The sequence below is a fragment of the Clinocottus analis genome, unplaced genomic scaffold, assembly GCF_023055335.1.
Source record: "Clinocottus analis isolate CAN_PGR_092001 unplaced genomic scaffold, fCliAna1.0.p SCAF_2, whole genome shotgun sequence".
In the NCBI taxonomy this organism is placed as follows: domain Eukaryota; kingdom Metazoa; phylum Chordata; class Actinopteri; order Perciformes; family Cottidae; genus Clinocottus; species Clinocottus analis.
In genome coordinates, this window is record NW_027175931.1 from 2297962 (window position 1) to 2320006 (window position 22045).

At 43.2% G+C, this 22045-nt stretch overlaps 1 protein-coding gene across 3 annotated transcripts in view; it reads right to left on the reverse strand.

Annotated features, from left to right (window-relative positions):
- acsl3a (acyl-CoA synthetase long chain family member 3a) overlaps positions 1-20155 on the reverse strand; it is a 26167-nt gene extending 6012 nt beyond the window's left edge. Inside the window, exons 1-9 of one of the 3 annotated variants that reach the window (XM_068584556.1) lie at positions 20092-20155; positions 14024-14493; positions 12324-12501; positions 9457-9566; positions 8340-8478; positions 5702-5852; positions 3729-3852; positions 3541-3612; positions 615-754 (exon numbers count right to left, since the gene is read on the reverse strand). In XM_068584556.1, coding sequence (XP_068440657.1) covers positions 615-754; positions 3541-3612; positions 3729-3852; positions 5702-5852; positions 8340-8478; positions 9457-9566; positions 12324-12501; positions 14024-14398 — 1289 coding nt within the window. In that variant the 5' untranslated portion in view covers positions 14399-14493; positions 20092-20155. Of the gene's footprint in view, positions 1-614; positions 755-3540; positions 3613-3728; positions 3853-5701; positions 5853-8339; positions 8479-9456; positions 9567-12323; positions 12502-14023; positions 14833-20091 lie in introns of those variants that run through there. The other 2 variants (XM_068584558.1, XM_068584557.1) reach the window with 2 other exon arrangements.
- Positions 20156-22045: the final 1890 nt, after the last annotated feature.

Sequence of the window (22045 nt, forward strand, 5' to 3'; positions counted from 1 at the left end):
AGGACAGAAGGAAGGAGAGCAGAGGAGAGGACAGAGGAGAGGAGAGGAGAGAAGGAAGGAGAGGACAGAAGGAAGGAGAGGAGAGGACGAAGGAGAGGAGAGAAGGAAGGAGAGGACAGAAGGAAGGAGAGGAGAGGATGAAGGAGAGAAGAGGACAGAAGGAATGAGAAGAGAGAAGGAAGGAGAGGAGAGAAGGAAGGAGAGGAGAGAAGGAAGGAGATGACAGTAGGAAGGAGAGGAGAGAAGGAAGGAGAGAAGGAAGGAGAGAACAGAAGGAAGGAGAGGACAGAAGGAAGGAGAGGAGAGGACGAAGGAGTGGAGAGAAGAAAGGAGAGGAGAGAAGGAAGGAGAGGAGAGAAGGAAGGAGAGGACAGAAGGAATGAGAAGAGAGAAGGAAGGAGAGGAGACGAGAGAAGGAAGGAGAGGAGAGGAGGAAGGAGAGGGGAGAAGGAAGGAGAGGAGAGAAGGAAGGAGAGAAAAGGAGTGGGGAGAGCAAAACACAGAAGTCCTTTAAAACAAGCTAACGACACACACATACACACACACTCTCACACACACATACACACAGACAAACACACACACACGCACACATGAATAAACACACACACACACACCTGTCGCACAGAGGTGTGCTGTTTCCTTTGCCGAGCTGCTCCAGCTTGTAGTTGTACGCCAGAGTGAAGAGCGTTCGCTGGACGCAGTTCATCTCCTCCACCTTGGTCATCACGTTCTTGTAGATGCGATCCATGATCTCCTGGAAGCAGGACGCAGGGGACGAGGACAGAGGGGACGAGGACGCAGGGGACGAGGACAGAGGGGACGAGGACGCAGGGGACGAGGACAGAGGGGACGAGGACGCAGGGGACGAGGACGCAGGGGACGAGAACAGAGGCAAAGAGAGAAAGAGAGAGAATGAGGGGAGATAAGATATCGGAGGAGACCTTAAGGTGGATATTCTACAACAAAGTCCTGGATCTGAACCACAGCTGATCTCATGGAAGACATTTTGTATATCTTTCTTATTCATGGATCGCTTTCTTTCTCGTATATTTCTCTTTGTACTGCGAAGGTTAAAAAAGCGTAAGGAAGCTGAAGCCTGTCGAGTCGCTGTAAATGTCAACATTTTATGATCACAATCACTAAATGTTCAAGCTCGAGAGCGCCAGAGCTCATAAAAAACAAACAAAAACAGAACACTTAAAGAACAGAACAACTTTGGCTTGATACAAGTCCAGAGGAACACAATGTGGGACGCACATGCTCTTTAGTTTGTGTTGCATAACAGCAAGTCTCCCCTACGGATTACACACCAGAGACCCACAACACCAGAGAGTGGGTCTGTGTTGAGTGATTGTGAGGTGAGGCTACGATGTGTGAATGGTGTCGTGTAGGTTCACTGTTGGACGAGGAAAAAGGACAATTGGCGAAACAATTACAAAACAAAATAATAAAAGGTTGAAATTGTATTATTTGTCTTTTGCAAGGGGGTAAAAAACAACACAAATTCCTTAAAGGGGACACATAAATATTGACTTAGGCATTTATTTAGAATAAAGTGGGTTTATGAGAGTGATTTAAGTGATTTGTGTATTTGTTTGGATTTCCTAGTCAGGAGTAAACTGGTGCAACCGTGACTTGAAACTGAATTACACTCCCATACAACTCAACTGCATCCTCCATTTTGTTTTTAGGGCAACAGATTATCTCTTTGAGAAAAAGTCGCAGTTTTCAGACAAAAGTAATGCATTATTTATTTAGGGAGCAAAACTACTTGGTTATGTTGGTATGTTGAGTAAAAACATCATGTTTTTTGAAAAAAAAAAGGTTTGTTATGCTATTTTGAGCACCGTAAAACTCGGGTTATAAGCCGCTACTACCGTCGGCGGTTGTCCCCGCTGCAGCCAGCTAGCGCTGCTGCTAGCTCCCCGCTGCTCGAGTACACCGTTGAGCCGGGGCTGGTCCCGCTACCTTTGGTGGTTGTTGGGGAGCTAGCGGAGAACTAGCAGCAGCGCTAGCTGGCTACAGCAGGGGGCTAGCAGCAGCACGAGCTGGCTACAGCAGGGGGCTAGCAGCAGTGCTAGCTAGCTACAGCGGGGAGCTGGCAGCAGCGCTGACTGGCTACAGCGGGAGGCTAGCAGCAGTGCTAGCTAGCTACAGCGGGGAGCTGGCAGCAGCGCTGACTGGCTACAGCGGGGGGCTAGCAGCAGTGCTAGCTGGCTACAGTAGGGAGGTAGCAGCAGCGCTAGCTGGCCACAGCGGGTAAATCGCACCTGCGCTAGCAGCAGTGCTAGCAGCAGTGCTAGCTGGCTACAGCGGGGAGCTAGCAGGGACAACCACCGAAGAATTATAACCCGACTTTCACGGTATATGATGTAAATTAAAATGAGTAAACGTTTACATTTAGGTTTCTTACGGGTGAAAGTCGTGCGTTTGTTTCATACATCTATCCACCCTAAAAAGAGCCGTCCCTACGAGATGATACGAAGCGTGCTCGTGGTATGAAACGTTTCGTTTCATGGGAATAACATTTTTAAGAGACCAGAGCTGCTATGAGAACCGGAATATCAGAGGAATTGGTGTAATTTAGTTTCTTGGCGAGGACACAGTTTAATTCCTAACGTGACTTTTTGTTTTTGTTTGTTTCCTCCTGATGAAGCGCCGGCAGCGGAAACCCACAGACAAGCAACACTTCATCACCCAAATCTGCAGGAAAAAAGGGCACAAACTAAAAACAATAAAAAAAAAATAAAACAACTGGTCCTTGTGTGTGTGTGTGTGTGTGTGTGTTTGTGTGTTTATGTGTGTGTGTTTTTGAGGGTAAAGCAGTGAGAGAGGAAGTCGACACAGGATTCACGCAGCAGCCCGTAGTCATATCACAGCAAACAATTTGTACGTGTGTGTGTGTGTGTGTGTGTGTGTGTGTGTGTGTGTGTGTCGTGGGGATAACCACATGGGGCTTTCTCACGTTCTGTTTACAGCTGTGAATGGTTCCAGACACTGGGGCCCTCTGCCCTTTACACTACGACCACTGGGAGATGGGGGGGTGGTGGTGTGTGTGTGTGTGTGTGTGTGTGTGTGTGTGTGTGTGTGTGTGTGTTTCTGAGCTCATGATGTGAGAGAGAGAAGGGGGAGAACCATAGCCGGCCTACATTTAAATCAACGAGAGCAGTGGGACTATAATCTATCGTCACGGGGGTTTTAGTCGCGTTTTATCTTTTTATTTCTTCGCGGCAGAAGTTGCGTCACATATACAAAACGTTGCATCTCTCACACTTTACACCAGCTTCGACTTTGAGTTCATAAATACAGGCCGACAAGACGCTAGCGGCAAAGTAAACTTAATTAAAGAAATCCCATCATGACGTACGTGAAGTGGACCCCGTCTCAACTTCAGTCATCGCTCGCAGGCTTCATAGCAGAAGATAGAAGAACTCCTCTCGGGTTCATACGACGACCTGAACTACTTAAACCACTTGAACACGGGGGACATCCAGCAGAGCCTGGTGCATGCACGGTGCTTCAATAGGGATTAAGACGTACCGGGACCGCTGCCATCAGAGTGGGCCGCAGGACGCTGGTGTCTCCTTTGCTTCCTTTCTTGATCTTGGTTGACTTTAGGTGGAGGGGGGGGGGGGAAGGAAACAAAAAAGAAGCGCGTTAAATCGGTCGCGAACATCTCGTTTGAATGGTTTGAGCGGCCCAGCCTCGGTCACGCGTCCGTCGCACACCTGGTCGGCGAGAGTCTGCGGCGAGGAATAGCCGATCCTGCAGCCGTGGGAGACGCACACGAGCTCGGCGCTGAGCTCCAGCACGTGGGCGAGAGGCAGGTAGCCGATGTAGGTGTCCTCCTCGCTGTGAAGACACGATATACAACGTAAACCTCTGGTTCAAGCCTCGCATTGTAAGTCTCTCATGAATATCTCATGGCTCTCCCTTTGTAGCCGGCGATTTCAAAACAAGATTTCAACGATTTCAACCATCGCAACCTGAAGAGTGTCCTCCCGAAATACCATCAACACGTGGACTTTCTGACAAATTGCAATGTTGCAGCAATGCAGCGTGTATAAAGATACAATGAGCATGGTATACAATAACAGTCTATTATTTGTGCATATGACAGTAAAAACATCTTGAATCTAGAATGAAAAGCTCATTTTACATCACATGTCATTCAGCTGATGCTTCCATCCAAAGAGACTTACAGTAAGTGCGTTCTGAGGATAAACTCAGAACAAGAATCAAGAAAAGTACAATTTTCTTCAATAAAGGCAAACTACAAAGTGCTATCAGATATCAGTAAGTGCTACGAAAGTGCTTAAAGCCGAAAAAGATGTTTTTTTAGTTTGCGACGCAATATAATCCATCGTGATCCCTGCAGTCATAAATCATGTCGTTCTAATCTTTTGAAGATAAATGTATAAATCGAACAAAATTGGGTCGGGGGCCATCTTTTTCCTTTCCTTTGGACGTAGAATCTCTTCATCTGAAGTATTTTTAAATTCTCAGAGTCTGCATTTCACCGTTCGCTAAGCCCCGCCCCTCGAAACGCTCAGCGGAGGATCAATTTCCGTTCATATAATACTAGAAACGCACAGGAAAACCATCATTCTTCAAAGTCTGTCCGTGACCCTTGTGACCTCCATGTTTCTCACCCTGAACTCCCATTATTTTTTTCCTCCGCTCACACTGAATGCACTCCCTTCCCTCTGCACTTCCTCCCGCCGCTCCCCCGGGGAGAAGAACCCTTGTTTTAATGTAAACATTTGTGTTGCATGATATCGCACTAGGTGGCTAGCGTCTCTCGACCTCGTAGCCGCCAGCAGAGAGCCGGAGACGGCGGGGATTCGTCCAAGAGGAGGAAGTTCCTGTCTCACATTGAGACCTTTAAACAGCTCGTCTCTTACACTGAGCCCAGGAGACAAGCTCAGATCTTTAGGTGCTTCACTCTGACCAAGTGTATTTACACAGCGGTACATATACATATATCCAAAACATACATTTCTAAATGTGCTATTGATATGATATTTTCATTAGATGTTGGTAATCCAGATGTTGAATCCAGTAGCAAACCCATGGAAATAGATAAACAGGGTTCATACACATTCTGACCAATGGATTTCCATGACTTATCCATGGCTTTTTACCAAATTTCCATAACTTTTCACCAAATTTCCATAAATTTAAGTCAAATTTCCATGATTCTCACCAAATTTCCATGACTTTAAATCAAATTTCCATAACTTTAAATCAAATTTCCATAACTTTAAGTCAAATTTCCATGATTCTCACCAAATTTCCATGACTTTAAACCAAATGTTCATGATCAAACATTGTGTGAAATGTGTGTGTGAACAGTAAAAAGTGATGAAATGTAGTATTTAAACTAACAATGAGGATTCAAAGCATACAGTAAACCTTAAATGACTCAAATGAATGAGAGACAATAGTTTGATTAAAAAAATAAACATTTATATAGATGCCTGTATGTATGATTTTTTTTCAAGGTCTGAAAATAACTATTCCAAAAATGCCATGACTTTTTTCAGGTTTTCCATGACCGTAAAGCCTCAAGTTTTGAAGACTGTTTTTGTCGAAGAATGAGCCCAAATCTCACATCTCCAAGTGTGTGTGTAACATGTGGGTGTTTAGCCAGGAGTGTGTGTGTGCAACGTGAGGGTAGGAGTGTGTGTGTGCGGCGTACTTCAGGTTGGGTATCCGCTCGGCCATGCCCGTGATGCCGGCGATGATGTTGCTGTGGGAGATCACGACGCCCTTCGGGATGCCCGTGGAGCCGCTGGTGTACATGATGACGGCGATGTCCGACGGCAGCGGCTGCTTTCGCCCACGTGCCGCTGCGACACACACACACACACACACACAATCAAACACTTGACGAGGTAGTACAACACGTAAACTGTACTTTGGTGTTTCAAAAGGAAGAAAATAGCCCATTTTGTGCTCCATTTTGTTGCGAGTGCTGCAGGATGAACGTGACGAGTGAAAAGTAAAAAAATGCACCGGGTGTCAAAAGGCCGAGGACATATTGAGTTCCTGTAATTCAATTTTGAGTCCGTGTTCAAACGCACGGGATGTCAGCTGTGATATTAAACAACCGGGGCCTCTCTTGGCACGCTGGACAGTTTGAGTCTGACTGTGCAAAAAAAACAAAAGCAAGCATCGCTCCTCTTTCCCTCGTCTTCCTCTCAAAATCCCCTCATCATATCAGGACCTAAACTGTGTACATTATCCTCTGTTGATCCAGCTCTGGCCGTCAGCTTAAAATGTGGGTTTGTTTACTTTGGACTTCCTCTCTCATCCTGGAGGCCGACATCTGATTTCGAAGCGGCATCCAAGCACGTTTTCAAGCACCCGAATAGTGCAAGTGGGATTCTTCATTTGATACTAAATGGTGTTAAATGGAAACCAGTTCATCCATCTGAAAGCTCGGGTGTTTGTGTGGCTGTTCCATCTGATGGGACTCAGCCAGCTAGTTGGCTAATTAGCTAGCTTGTTAGCGTTAAGTCACTGCAGTCGAACACATGTATTGAGTTGTAAAGCCCAATGTGATGAATTATTATACTCCCGTTTGCTCTTACGATTGCTTGTTTGACTGCTGATTTATTATGGAAAGGAGTCATTCTTGGTGGATTTTTAATCCCAACACCCTCACACGCTCACCCCCAAATATTTTACTATTATCAAGACGCAGTTCTGTGAGTTGTACAGGACTTCACTACTCTGGATTGTTATCACAGCGGCAACCATTCCATCTTTTGTCGGGACGATCGCGAGGGTTGACAGAAAGAAATGCTCGGTCCTCGTTGCGAAGGAACGTGGGAATGTGTGTGCGGGCTTTGCCAATGCAGCGTCTTGTCAGAAGGCGTTGAAATTAATGAGAGCGATGTGTTTTTTTTCTTACACATTGAGCTAAACTCGGTCTGAATGCGGCCCTGAGACGGCCCGTTTGCATCATCGCCAGTCATTTACAGTCAATACCTGGATTTTTTGAGGATTAGTGATGATCCCTCTGTGTGCATCCTCTCCGGATAAATGAGTAAAGATCAAACCAGCTGTTCTGCATTGTGTGGAACAAAAAACAGAACGAGGACGTCTGAGTGCAGCAGGCTCCCCTCGAAATAATAAAAATGAAATGAAGCGCGGCAGTAAATCACAAGGGGAGGGCCTCTCTTCTTCCTCTTGCTCAGATACGAGGTATGTAGGAGTGTGCGCTCTGAGAGTTGATGTCATGTGAAGTTAACAGGGCTGTGTATAAACATGACCCTCCCCTATATCCCAGAGCGCCATCCTCCCTTCTGCCTTCGAACCAACTTCCTTCCCTCTTTATCTGCACATGACACTACCAGCTTGTCTTGTTTGAGGTCGCCGGGTTCAAGGGGCCTCAATGAAGAAGGGTGAAGAGTGGGCGACGACCTCTCCTCATCCGTCCAAATCCACTCACTTGAACAAGCATCGTATCGACCTTAATCTGACACAGATGTGAGCGCTTCCTCATTCACATGACCTAATGGGACTGATACCAATCACATTTATGAGAGAGGGACTATCTGTGATTAACCTCCAAGCAACTCAATGTCATGGCTCGCAAGCAAAGGCCCGTCGTCAAAAGATTTTGAAAATTAGAACGAAAAGTGCCCAAAATGGTGTCCCACAGGGGTCCATATTGGGTCCTATTTTATTTACAAATGATATACATGATCTGTGTTGCAATGTTTTAATATAAATTACATTTTTTATGTGGATGGCACCATTATATCTATATATATATATATATATATATATATATATATATATATATATATATATATATATATATATATATATATATAGTTCCGCCTCATCCTTAATTAAGAAACTGCAATCTGCTTTTAATGTTTTTTGAGGAATCTGTAATTAATAAGGCAATTCATACTTTATAAATACCCATTTATTTTTTACCTTGAGATAATAATATGTCTTTGAAATTAGATTTATTTTATAGATACAGGTTATATTACCAGAACTGTCTTCTTATGTTTGCTCTCTACTGAAAAAAAAAACAGTTTCAAGAACCCACATTGTTTTTATTGAACACTCTTGGGACTCTCATCTTGGTGTAAAAAAAGCATTAAGGGCACTTGTCCTGTTACTGAAAGACAATTATTTCAATGATAAAATTTGCTGGTTTATTTAAAGTTTGATAAATCGAGGGTATCAGCAAGGCTGAGCTTTTGAGTTATCGCACGGTGCTCTTCTGGTTATGTGGTTGGTTCTGGGTTTTCAAACATTAAAAGAAACAAACACATGAAAGCGCTTCAATAATTCCTTCCTTTGAAGTTTACCATTCTCAGGCCTGGCTCCCAGCTTCTGAACCGCCGCCGTGTTGTGGACGCTGATGCCACGCGGGTAGCCGGGCCAAGAGGTCGGTGTGTTGTCCATCACAATGATGTGCTGCAGCCTCGGGACTTCATATAGGATATCCTGAAACACACACACACACACACACACACAATTATGACAATCATCCACATGCCATGAAAACCAGGTCTCTTCTCAATATTTGGACTACGAGGGGATGTGTGACAGGAGCAGAGGATCTGTGTTTACGCCGGCTCGATAAAAAGGCGGGGATGAATTTGTCTTTGGGGATTGAACCTGTCCGAAAAGGGGCCTTAACATCCAGCATGTGCACTTTCTCCATGACAGCTGCCTTCGTATTATTGTTGCAGTTATACAAACCAGAGACCATGAGATGAGAAGAACCATCGACAGACTTCGGACCTTAAATTGCTCCGTTTTCTATGAGCAGGAACGGAGTTTGAAGACTCAGATGAAGAGAAATGTAATACCGTAAAAGTCAGGTCGGAAGCCGCTACTACCTTCAGGTGTTGTAAGAGCTAACTCCCCAATGTAGCCAGCTAGCGCTGCTGCTAACTCTTAGCTAGCTCTGCTGCTATCTCCCCGCTGCTGCCGCTATTGCCCGCGTCCCTAGCAGAGAGCTAGCGAAGAGCTAGCAGCAACGCTAGCTGGCTACAGCGGGGAGCTGGTGGGGACAACCACCGAAAGTACTAGCGACTTTTACGTTATGTTGTTTTGAATTACTTTTTACTTATTTTACTAATTATTATTTTTTATATTGTTATAAATCATCATTTTCAACTTTCAAGCTCAACTTGACTATTTGCAACCTCTCAGGGCTCACAAAACGGGAAGATTTCTAAATTTTGTATTGACAAAGGCAGCCTGTACTTTTTCATATCGCCCTTAATCTTCTTGGATCAACACTATTTTGGACCAGGACCTGTTGTTGTTGCTGTTGTTGGTCGATGCAGCTCACTGAGACATGTGATATTGGGCTGCAGGAATAAGATAACCACCATATACGTCACTGCTTATCTGTGTTACCTGCAGATCTAAACAATGCACAGTTTCTGTTGGTGTGTTGGTGTGTCGGCCAACCTTGAGTCTGGTCTCCAGGAGCTCTCTGCTGGTGAAGATGTGGGTGACCTGAGTCTCATTCAGCCCGTGAGCGATGGCCGGACCTCCCAGTGTGGAGTACAGGGTGACCACTGCAACACACATCCAGAAAACCCAACCACTATCTCACATTAACGACTCATGAATACTCTGATAAGTATGGTACTGGCTCAATGTATTTCTCTATCTGATACAGTTTGATTACATCACGTTGTGTTTCTTTGGCAAGAGCTCAATGAATTAACATTCAATGTGGAAGAGATTGAGCACCCAAAGGTGACACCTATAAGCTGTTGAGCAACAACATGGGCTTTAGCTCGCAGCTTGCAGCCTCAAGTTGTGAGGTTTTGGGGCTTTTTTAACGTTTAAAAACCCGGCTTAAAAAAACTGGCTTTAGCCTAATTTTTGCACTTCAAAGCAGACGGGGAGATTGACAGAGAGAGAGAGAGAGAGAGAGAGAGAGAGAGAGAGAGAGAGAGAGAGATTGGGTCTGTAGCCCCGCCTCACTACACTGACACAGACACATGGGTTTATGGGACCGGGGATGAAGTGACATCACATTCATGCGTCATGGAGCGCCAACACTTCCTGCTCTGCTGCTGTGTGTGTGTGTGTGTGTGTGTGTGTGTGTGTGAGTGTGTGTGTGTGTGTGTGTCTGTGTGAGTGAGTGAGTGAGTGAGTCGGGAGATGAAGGCCATGACACCTCTAGCCGTGAGATCTAAACACTCGATCGGGCTCCAGCTTGAGACACACACACACACACACACACACGCACACACACACACACACACACACACACGCACACACACACACACACACACACACACCCACACACACACACACACACACTATTTTAATTCAAAAGACTTGAAGAAAGTCCAGGCTGCACTCAGTAGCACCGGAAGAGATAAATTAGCCTCATCGTTGAGATGTAAAAAGATTTTTTATAGTTTCTGCGCTTTATATCTCGTTGCCTTACAAGTTGCTCCTCATTTCATGCGTTTTCCTGCAAAAGTCCAGCAACATGTGTCAATTTCGGCATACAGACTTTTACAATACTTCCATCTCCATTAAAAGTACTTATTTCCTAAAATACTTAGTTAGGTTCAGGTGACAAAAATACGTACTTAGGTTTAGGAAACAAAACCTTTTCGTTGGGTTTTACGAAAAGATTCTGAAAAACTTAGTTTAGGCAACAAGAATGTTTAGTTAGGTTTAGGCAACAAGAATGTTTAGTTAGGTTTAGGCAACAAGAATGTTTAGTTAGGTTTAAGCAACAAGAATGTTTACTTAGGTTTAAGCAACAATAATGTTTAGTTAGGTTTAAGCAACAATAATGTTTAGTTAGGTTTAAGCAACAAGAATGTTTAGTTAGGTTTAAGCAACAAGAATGTTTACTTAGGTTTAAGCAACAATAATGTTTAGTTAGGTTTAAGCAACAATAATGTTTAGTTAGGTTTAAGCAACGAGAATGTTTAGTTAGGTTTAAGCAACAATAATATTTAGTTAGGTTTAAGCAACAAGAATGTTTAGTTAGGTTTAAGCAACAATAATGTTTAGTTAGGTTTAGGCAACAAGAATGTTTAGTTAGGTTTAAGCAACGAGAATGTTTAGTTAGGTTTAAGCAACAATAATGTTTAGTTAGGTTTAAGCAACGAGAATGTTTAGTTAGGTTTAAGCAACAATAATGTTTAGTTAGGTTTAAGCAACAATAATGTTTAGTTAGGTTTAAGCAACAAGAATACTTTATTTATTCTGAAATACAGGGTTATGTTAACGAAACAGAATTCTTTACTTAGCTTAGGGAACCATCATTGTTTTGGTTCAAATACTACGGAAGTTACATTACAAATAAATCAAAGTTCCTCTTTCTTCACACGCTGCACGAATAAAGGCTTTTGCATGGTCATGGATTTGTGGGATTTCTGCAAAACGAGAGCGTTGGTTTTCTGAAGACAGACCTACAAACGCTGCGTGTGGACAACGCGTCTGTTTAAGTTCACTGGGGGCCTTTGGCTGACTCCTTGATGCTTTTGTCAACATCAGATGCTCACGTAGACTCTCTCACTCCTCTTCTGACGCCATCACCCCTCACTTCTCTCCCTCTCTCTCTCCCCTCCCTCCATCTCTCTCTCCAACCCCTAACTCCTCCCCTCCGCCTCCCCCCTCCTCCACTGCGCCGGTCCTTCAGCTGCCCCTCCACCGTTTGCAGTGTTTGTGGGAGAGGAAGATGCTTTTGCAGAGACGCTTTACTGGCTTTTGCCAGCAGCTCATGGAGCACTAAAAGTGAAGCGTGCAGAGGAAGTAAAGGCCCTTCAAGAACAATCGAGACGATGTAATGAGCTCAAAGTGCTGCCGTGGATGCTCTGAGAGAATAAAGTTTGTGCTTCGGCACAGAACAAATTAAAAGAGTAAAACGACGGTCCTTTAGTTAGAAAGCTGCACTGCTCTCTTTGGGTTAAAAGTGCAACAATAAACTCCTTATTTGTGCGTAATCATCATTTTTATTCATTTAAATACCTTTTTTTTCATTGTAGAGGCCCTTTTATTGTCCTTTTTGTGTGCTAATGTTGAAGGTTTCATCTGGACTCGTTCTGGATTTCTTTTTGGGGACAAAATGCCATTTTTTTAATAATTATTGTTATTGTAAATCATTACATTCTAAGGTGAATACCTGGTATTAGGCTTACAATTAATTTGTCATAAGGAAGTTATAGGAAGTAAATTAATGTTAGTCAATGAAACGTACTCGAAAGGGATGGAGACTCGACTGTGTGTGTGTGTGTGTGTGTGTGTGTGTGTGTGTGTGTGTGTGTGTGTGTGTGTGTGTGCGCGCACGCTGGACTTGCATGGAAAGTTGTGCATGAAGCAAGCCTGGGCAGCGACGATCCACTCGGCCCGCGTCTCGCAGAAGATGGCCACGTTGTGTTTGGGCCGCTGACCCAGCGACGCCAGACCGCTGCCCAGCCGGGCCGCCGCCGTGAGGACCTCCTCGTAGGAGAGCCAGCGGTACTCACCCAGAACCACCTGTAGGGGGCAGATGAGAAGGAAGGAAGGATACGCACTCTTAACAATTTAAAGCCCAGTACCCTGTGATCTTTTTATCATTACATCAACAGTCACATGTGTGTCACACTCCTGTTTCACATTGAAAAGTCACAGGGAAACTATCAAATATCCACTATTACCACACAGGACTGCTTCCTCTTCTACTGTCAGTCTCTGCATGAGAAGCAGATAAGAACACTTTATAATAAGTACACACTCTTAATCATTAGTAACTCATTATTATGCAATTCATAAACACTGTAATAAAAGTTTCATCTTAAGTTTTCATACTTTATAAATGACGAGTCCCCATTTGTAAATGAAGTATTAAGGACTCATAGAAGATTAATAAGATCATTTGCAAAGTGTTCTTAAATGATTACAAAAATACTATAGCTATAGTAATAGTTATACTTAGTTAAGTATTAGTTAAGTATGTTTTGTGACTTAACAAAGCATTTGAGTTACTAAAGAGTGTTCATGTTGGCTTAATGCTTTATAAATGATGAATTCAGAGTTTATTCATGCGTTACTAATGCTAAATAGTGTGTAGTTATTATAAAGTGCTACCATACACTCTTCAACGGTCGAATACTGGCAGCAAGAGGCCCCACACACACACACACACACACACACACACACACACACACTCACACACACCCTCAGCAGTGAGTTTATACTGCCTCCTGGTGGTAAATGCACATCAGTGCACACAAACACACACCGTAATGATGACTGTACAGTTTACCGGTTTTCCACTTTGTGACGAGGAACAATAGCGGCTAAGACGCCTCCTGGCAGCATTAAATGTTTCAGCAGTGGGGTTTAAGTGGATTAAAGGATTATCAGCCTGATCTCAACGGCCCGGTGGGATTAGCGAGAGGAGAGCGCAGTGTGTTCGGCCGGGGAAAAGTTAACACCCAACGCTGAAGAATCTTTTTTTGTTGTTTAGAATTTGACTTGTTTTTCGTTCTCCGACAAATTCTGGATCATTTCCTTGAAGAAACGCCTCTTTTCATTCCACATGGAGTAAAAATCGATGGAATTTAGACCATCGGGATTTCATTTCAACTTTAAAGAAATGCCACAAGAGGTTTTTCTATTACAGAAAAAAACATTTAGACCATTCGAAGAAGATTAATCTTCCAGTTTGACTTGAGGAACTGCTGGCTGACACCTTCCTTTCAAATCAATTCTTTCTACTCATTCTTCATTTTTTCACCTCCTGGTTTATGCAATCTCTTATTCTGCTCTGGGTCCTTTGATGTTTTGATACGACAGTATATAAATCTGCCCTCAAACCGACTCGCATTAAAAGTCTTACTCTGAAGGTCAGTGACACATGATTCATGAGCTTCATTCATGTTTTTAGAATGAACATTTCCACTTTGATTCCACCTTTCATCCTCATCGGTGACGCTTTCAATGCCCTGTTTCCAGTATTCAATGCTAAGCTACAGGCTAACTGGCTGCAGTGGTCTCAGTCTGCGCCCCGCGTTACCTTCTTGAACACCTTCCCGTTGCCCTGCCGCTCGTCCTCCTCGCTGACCAGCTCCCTGGTGCCCAGACAGTCTCTGTGAGGGAACCTGGTGGCCGCGTACTCGAACACCTTGTCCAGCGTGTCCACACCCGGCCGCAGCGACGTCGCCAGCCCGTTGGCGGCGCTCACCGCCCGGTAGGGGCCCTCGGGGCAGCCCGGCGCCGAGCGGGCCTTCGCCCTGGCGGCCCGCTCCTCCTCGGTGCCGTGGCGGACCCCGCCGGGCCCGCAGAGCCGGCTGAGGACGAAGGAGGGCAGGAAGGAGACGGAGGTGTAGATCCACACCGCCAGCTGGAAGAGGAGCAGCAGCACCGGGTTCAGGTTCTCCTTCTGCTTCATGGCGACAAAATGATCGGTCCCTATGTCCTTCTGTCCTTCTGTCCTTCTTCCTTTTAGAGAGCTTTACTTCATGGAACGCCCGCAGGTCCACGCTGCTGGAAAACACATGACATGAGTGTGAATATTTAGTTTCATGTGCTCACAATGATCCCTGAAAAGAGCCTCAACTCATGCAGAAAGCGAAAGAGAACCACGAGTCACATGCACTCTCATGCACTCACAGAAAGCAAAAGGGGAAATTGCGTTACCGGCAGACGACGGTGCGACAACACACTCGCTCGAGGGACAGAGAGAGAGAGTGAGAAAGAAAAAGAAAGAAAAATGGCCGACGAGACGTAGACGACGAGGGACAGGAAGCCGGACGAGAGATGAGGACGAGACGGCCGAGAGAGGAACTGACAGGAACCCAGAAAGAACCAGCTCTTAGATCCTCCGCACCCTTGAACCGGCCCACGTCTGCTCAGCTCTAGCTGTCGAGGTGTGTTTCCTCAAAGAAGAGCGCCTCTTTGGACACATACGAGCTGCAAAGGCGGTGATGGAGACGGCAGCTGTTGGGGAGCTGTCCAGGGTCCTGAAGCCAGCGTTGAGGTTATCTCCTCACCTGTTTCCTGTTTGCACTCGTTCTCCATGCGAACCCGTAAAAATACTATTATTTATGAAAAGAATTTAAAAAAAGAAATGAATTAAAAAATAGAAAAAATAAACAAAAGAAATATGTATTTTTTTTAATTAATAATTAAAATAAAGAAATAAAGAAATAAATAAAAATACAATACTAATCAAGATAAAAAATAATAATAATACATTAAAAACTATAATGATATTTACGCTAATAATAGCTACAATTCAAAAATATAACAGTAATAATAATTTTTTTTCAAAAACGATAACGATATTAATGCTTCTAAAAAACCCAATAAAAATATATATAAATAATAGTAATGGTAATTCTACGCCAACTAATATAATGACAATATGTTATTTAAATTATATTTTATATTAATGGTGATTTAAGAAAACAATAATAATGCATTTATTTTGCATTTCTATGTACAAAATAATTAAAAAGGAAAAGGAGGGCGACAACTAATGAATCACAGATTCCAATAAGCAGATTTCAATAAGCAGGTTTTAGGAGGGCAGTTTTGAAAAAGAGGAGCGAGGGAGGATGTGAAGAGGTGTTGAGGGAGCGAGTCCCAGACATTGTGATGTAACCATATTTTTTGTTTGTGTTATCCCCAAACAGGGCTGCAGTCTGCACGGTTTAAAAACGGCCATTTGAGGGCCACCAGTTTGAGAAATGACCGTAACACTTTGTGACATTTTCTACCCAGTCCATCAACTGTCGAAATGGTGTGAAAACACACACACATGCACACACACACACGCTGACACGGACAGTGTCTATCCTAGCAGCAGTAATAATACATTATTCACAGAGAGGCTCATCTTGCTCCCCTGAAGCAACCTTCCTCTCACTAAACTGTCCACTGACGTGCATACTCGCCTCACAAACACTCGTCCCTCAAGTGCCCCTTTGGGACTCATAAATAAATAAAGGATTTTTTTGTTTTCTTTAACCAGCGGGGCTCTCCCTGACTACCATCTGTTCCCTGTGGGACGTGGACTCTGCGGTGCTGTTGTTCGGCTCGGTGCCTAGTCTCCCGGCCTGGGACCGAGACGCATCACGGTTTCCTTAGCATCTGATTTTGTCTCAGCAGGAAGGCAATGGGAAGGAAAAAGAAACCCTGAGAGAACTAGTCTGAGCAACTGAGGTGATCTCACTTCCAGAGGGGAAAGAGCAGAGCAGCAACAGTACATATAACACTAAATGAAGCCTTTGACAAGTTTGTTGCGGCCATATTGGATTGCAACTGTCACCTGGTGGTCAGGAGAGAGAACGCAGCTTTAACACATGAAGCATAGACTTCTATACAACCAGAGGAGTCGCCCCCTGGTGGTCAGGAGAGAGAATGCAGCTTTAACACATGAAATATAGACTTCTATACAACCAGAGGAGTCGCCCCCTGGTGGTCAGGAGAGAGAATGCAGCTTTTACACATGAAGCATAGACTTCTATACAACCAGAGGAGTCGCCCCCTGGTGGTCAGGAGAGAGAATGCAGCTTCAACACATGAAGCATAGACTTCTATACAACCAGAGGAGTCGTCACCTGGTGGTCAGGAGAGAGAATGCAGCTTTAACACATGAAGCATAGACTTCTATACAACCAGAGGAGTCGTCACCTGGTGGTCAGGAGAGAGAATGCAGCTTCAACACATGAAGCATAGACTTCTATACAACCAGAGGAGTCGCCCCCTGGTGGTCAGGAGAGAGAATGCAGCTTTAACACATGAAGCATAGACTTCTATACAACCAGAGGAGTCGCCCCCTGGTGGTCAGGAGAGAGAACGCAGCTTTAACACATGAAGCATAGACTTCTATACAACCAGAGGAGTCGCCCCCTGGTGGTCAGGAGAGAGAATGCAGCTTTAACACGTGAAGCATAGACTTCTATACAACCAGAGGAGTCGCCCCCTGGTGGTCAGGAGAGAGAATGCAGCTTTAACACATGAAGCATAGACTTCTATACAACCAGAGGAGTCGCCCCCTGGTGGTCAGGAGAGAGAACGCAGCTTTAACAAATGAAGCATAGACTTCTATACAACCAGAGGAGTCGCTCCCTGGTGGTCAGGAGAGAGAACGCAGCTTTAACACATGAAGCATAGACTTCTATACAACCAGAGTAGTCGGCCCCTGGTGGTCAGGAGAGAGAATGCAGCTTCAACACATGAAGCATAGACTTCTGTACAACCAGAGGAGTCGCCCCCTGGTGGTCAGGAGAGAGAATGCAGCTTCAACACATGAAGCATAGACTTCTGTACAACCGGAGGAGTCGCCCCCTGGTGGTCAGGAGAGAGAACGCAGCTTTAACAAATGAAGCATAGACTTCTATACAACCAGAGGAGTCGCCCCCTGGTGGTCAGGAGAGAGAATGCAGCTTCAACACATGAAGCATAGACTTCTGTACAAGGCTTAGCGTTGTTAAAGACTGGTCAAAGTCTAAGCTGTGTAGGTTGAAATAATGTTTTAATGCGGGTCAAATTACAGAAACATTCTGTCGGGTTATGTTGATTCAACAGATTAGGGGATTATTTCTTGGCAAAGTCACGATTGCAGTTGTATGTAAGTACAATGACAATAAAGTTAAATTCAACCTTGAATTACAACAATCTTAATCCCCAATGATAAAATGTCAGAAATTTGCAGTTTGCACAAGGAGATCTCTTTTAAATTGCCGGAAGTTTATTGAAATGATTTTAACACCAAGAACACTCACATCCAAGAAGCTACGAGTGAACATTGATTAATCGTCTATTCAAACGACCCACTAATCGTTTCAACACAGCCTGACGTAACAGCGGCGGGCGCGAAAATTGTGTGCGGGTACCAGGTACCACCTGTCAGATTACGCAGACACAAGTCACAAGGGAGGGCTGATTGCATGAATGAAGATAAAATGCACCTTGTGCAACTGAGTGAGCGACACAACAACCACAACCACCTGTACAATGTCTTCTGTTGACTCTTTGTGGGGGTCTTGCAGCCCCGGTTCAGCCGCAGATTAAAAACTTTGCACCACAGCTCAACACGCTTATCTCTTATACCTTTTAATATGTGGCTTTACGCAACAGGCAGGCGCTTTGCAGGCTGGATTAATTGGGTAATATTGTGACATGGTCTGCGTGGTGGCGGGGTGAGCTGGCATGTGTTTGTGCATTCGCTTCCGAGATTGCGTGAATGGGCTCTTTTGTGCGCCGACGTCATCGTAGCTTTCGGCCCACTCAGCCTATGGCAGAGCCTCGCAGGAAAAGTTCAACATGGCCATTGTGGTGCAACGACGCACGACTCGGGTCAGACTATGTGTTTGTTTGTGTGTGTGTGTGTGTGTGTGTGTGAGAGAAAGAGATGTTTGTGCGTGGGCGTGCGGCGGTGCAGTGCAGCTCTGCACCGCCGCACGCCCACGCACAAACAAATGCGACCTGTAATGCAGTGTGTAATCGAGAGGTTGCAAAAGGGCAACGTGAGGTTAGTTTTGGAGCGAGAGAGTGAAAACACACTTGGATTATGTAGATCAGACGAAGCTTTATTCTGCGCTTCTGCGTGAACATAAACTACACTGGCAGACGTGAAAACACATTCCTTTCTCTACACTGTAACACAAAGAAAAGAAGCTAGTTCAACTTAAAATAATGTAAAATAACCTGGATGCCTTAAAATGTTGAGTTAGACAAGCTAAGAAACTTAAATTGTCTGTACTTTAGTTAATTCAACTAAGGATACATATGAAAAATAGTTCTATCAACTTTACATTTTTATTTTAATCAACAGGTTTTTTTAGTACTACCAACAAGACATTTTAAGTTGGACAAATCTAAATCCTAGTTGAGACAGCAAAGAATGACAAGTATAACCAACAAACTATTCCTGATATCCTGAGCAGTTTTATACTACTTTTATTATATTGTATTTAGACAACAACAGCTAAACCAATAAATAAAAAAGTATTACAAAAGTCTCTCTGGTCGATCTATTTTCACGTTTCAGAACATCCACAATGCTGCTGACTCGCGTCCTCCTCACTTGCACGTCTGAGAGAATATGGTTTCCCAGCAGGACGAGTGTGTGTCTGTGTGTGTCTGTTTGTCTGTTTCTCTAATCGCATCGGACCATTCCCTGCAAGACAATAGCGCCTCTGTCAGTCTGGACTGGACCCGCATCACTCGGGGACCGTGCATGGCCGCATGGCCGCGGGTCGGCTCGCTCTCCGCATGCGTTCACAGATGTTTTTCGAGGATGGAAAAGCACAAAGTGCTGCGCTGAGGTGATAAAGATTTTAAAGTTCTGGTCTTTTAAAATAAAAAAAAATAAATAAAAAAATGTCCTATTTTTTTTGCATTTCAGAATTATAATTGTAGAAATGTGTCTACCAAGATATACATGTATACATACATATATATATATGTATATATTTATATATATATATGTATACACAATTATATATATATTATGTTATATATATATATATATATATATATGTATATATATATAAATAAATAAATACAGTTATATATATGTATATATATTATATATACAAACAATTATAAATATTTAAAAATATATATATATAAAAATATACTCACACGTTTTTATATATACATAGCTAGTCAACAACAACAGCAACATATGTTGCATTTAGCTTCAGTCGTTATAATGCGTTATGAACAAAGAGCCGCAGCTGTTCAGGCTGCAACATCCAGGCGACTGAGGGTCAAGCACGGCATGTCAACTTCCGGTTTAGAATTTCAAAACAAAAGATTATTAAAAAACAGTGCTGTCAATGATTAATTTCATCCTCATTTAATGCAGCAAAACGATGTTTAGGCGTTGGCCGTAGAAGGTGATTTCCGGATTTAGTTAGAAATAAATTAAAAGGCCTGTACATAAGCTGTTTCTGTGTCTAAAGAGAGCGATGTAATATAGAGTAACAGAATTTATAAATGACAAATTAGTGACACACAGGAAGTTTAATGTTATATTTTATATTTTTTTAGAATAAACTTTAGGTGCTGCAGCATTTTCCATATCTGAACGAGCAACTTAAAAGACACGACGAGGGAAAATGAACTCACCTCTCTGTCAGTTCATCCGGGCGGCAGCAGCGGAGAGAGACGTCCACCGGCTCGCGACCACACCAGCCCGGAAGTGACACGCGCGTCGTGAGGCTGGCCATTCGGATGAGAAGGAGGAGAGGGGGAAGGGGGCGGTGAGGGGGGAATTCCCTGCGTTTTGATTGGACCAGACGAGGTGGCGCGTGCAAGGGGCGGGGCCAAGATGGGAAAGGAGGGCTCTGGGGGGTTCAGAAGGAGCGAGAGGGCACGCGCACCCACTGTCGCACGCGCACACAGACTCGGGGTAGCGCTGATGTTAAAGCTGCGCGCGCGACTAATGATGCTGCTCTAGATAGAGAGATAGAGAGATGGATGGATGGATGGATGGATGGATGGATGGATGGATGGATAGATAGATAGATAGATAGATAGATAGATAGATAGATAGATAGATAGATAGATAGATAGATAGATAGATAGATAGATAGATAGATATGTGTACTTTATTCATCCCTAAGGGTAAATGGGTTTGTCACAGTAGCAAAGTTACGTCATAGAAGACACAAAAAATATCAGCAATGAAAAGTACTCAATATATTCAATATATAATCTAAAAGAAATAGTATTATTATTATTATTATTATTATTATATATATATATATATATATATATATATATATATATATATATATATATATATATATATATATATATATATATATATATATATAAATGTATTCCATTGTGGACCTGACCCATATGAGGCGTTTGTGTTTTTGTTGCGTCACGGTTACAGCACATGTGACACGTGAAGGGTCTGGATGTGAAGCTGCAGGTTCGCGGTGACCCGTCACTCAGCCCGGCTCATGCACAACCACACAACGTCCCACTGAGAGCTGCCTCCTTTGACCCAGATGGTGTAATCCATAAAAGCTCCCGCCGAGCCCCAAACACACACATGCACAGTCACCAAAAGCTTCCTCCTCACGTGTGTGTTTGTTTAAGGCCGTGAGTGGAGCCCTCGGCACACAATGCCGATGAGGGAATGCAGTTTATCTCGTCTTCATCTCTCGTCGTCACATTGTTGTGACTTATTTTATACATTAACTTATACTATCAGCATTCATAGCAATGTTTTTTCTCTTCTCATTTCTAATGCTAACTTTATTATCTCATAATAAGGACTTTTTTTTAACTGCAAACTGTGGAAGCCTGTTTCTGTCACAAAAAAGAAAGGAAAAACCTCATAATTACGAAATAAAGTCATAATTATGAGATAATAAAGTCGAAATTATGAGTTAAAAAGTAATAATTCTGACTCTTTTTTTCCAATTCTAAACTATGGAAGCCTGTTTCGCCACAAAAAAAAGAAAAAAAAGTCATAATTATAAGATAATAAAGTGTAACTTATCATAATTTCAACTTCATTATCTCCTAATTATGACTTTTTTTGTGTGGCGGAAACAGGCTTCCATAGTTATCTGTGCGTAAGACAATAAAGAATTCTAAAAGAATATATATATATATATATATATATATATATATATATATATATATATATATATATATATATATATATATATATATATATATACAGCTCTATTACATGCAATGCATTATGAAAAGTAACTTTAATTTTGGTACTTTTTCTCTGTGGACTGTTGCATTGTCATAAATCTAATTATATACGGAGCTATGTGACTCACTCTGCAGGGTCACGCGGAGGCCTGCTGTCGTCCCACCTCTCCATCCTCTCATCAGCAGCAACAGGATACAGTCAACTCATTATTTCATGATAAGAAAAATATCAGTTTAAACCACCAACTCAGAAAAAAACTCAAGCAGATTCTTTTAAATTCATAATTTGAACACCATGTGTTCAGGTCTCTGACGCAAAATGTTCACAATATAAATTTTTGATGCAAAGGTTGTTCAATTTAATGTAATAAACGCATGACAATCTTGCCATCTCTCA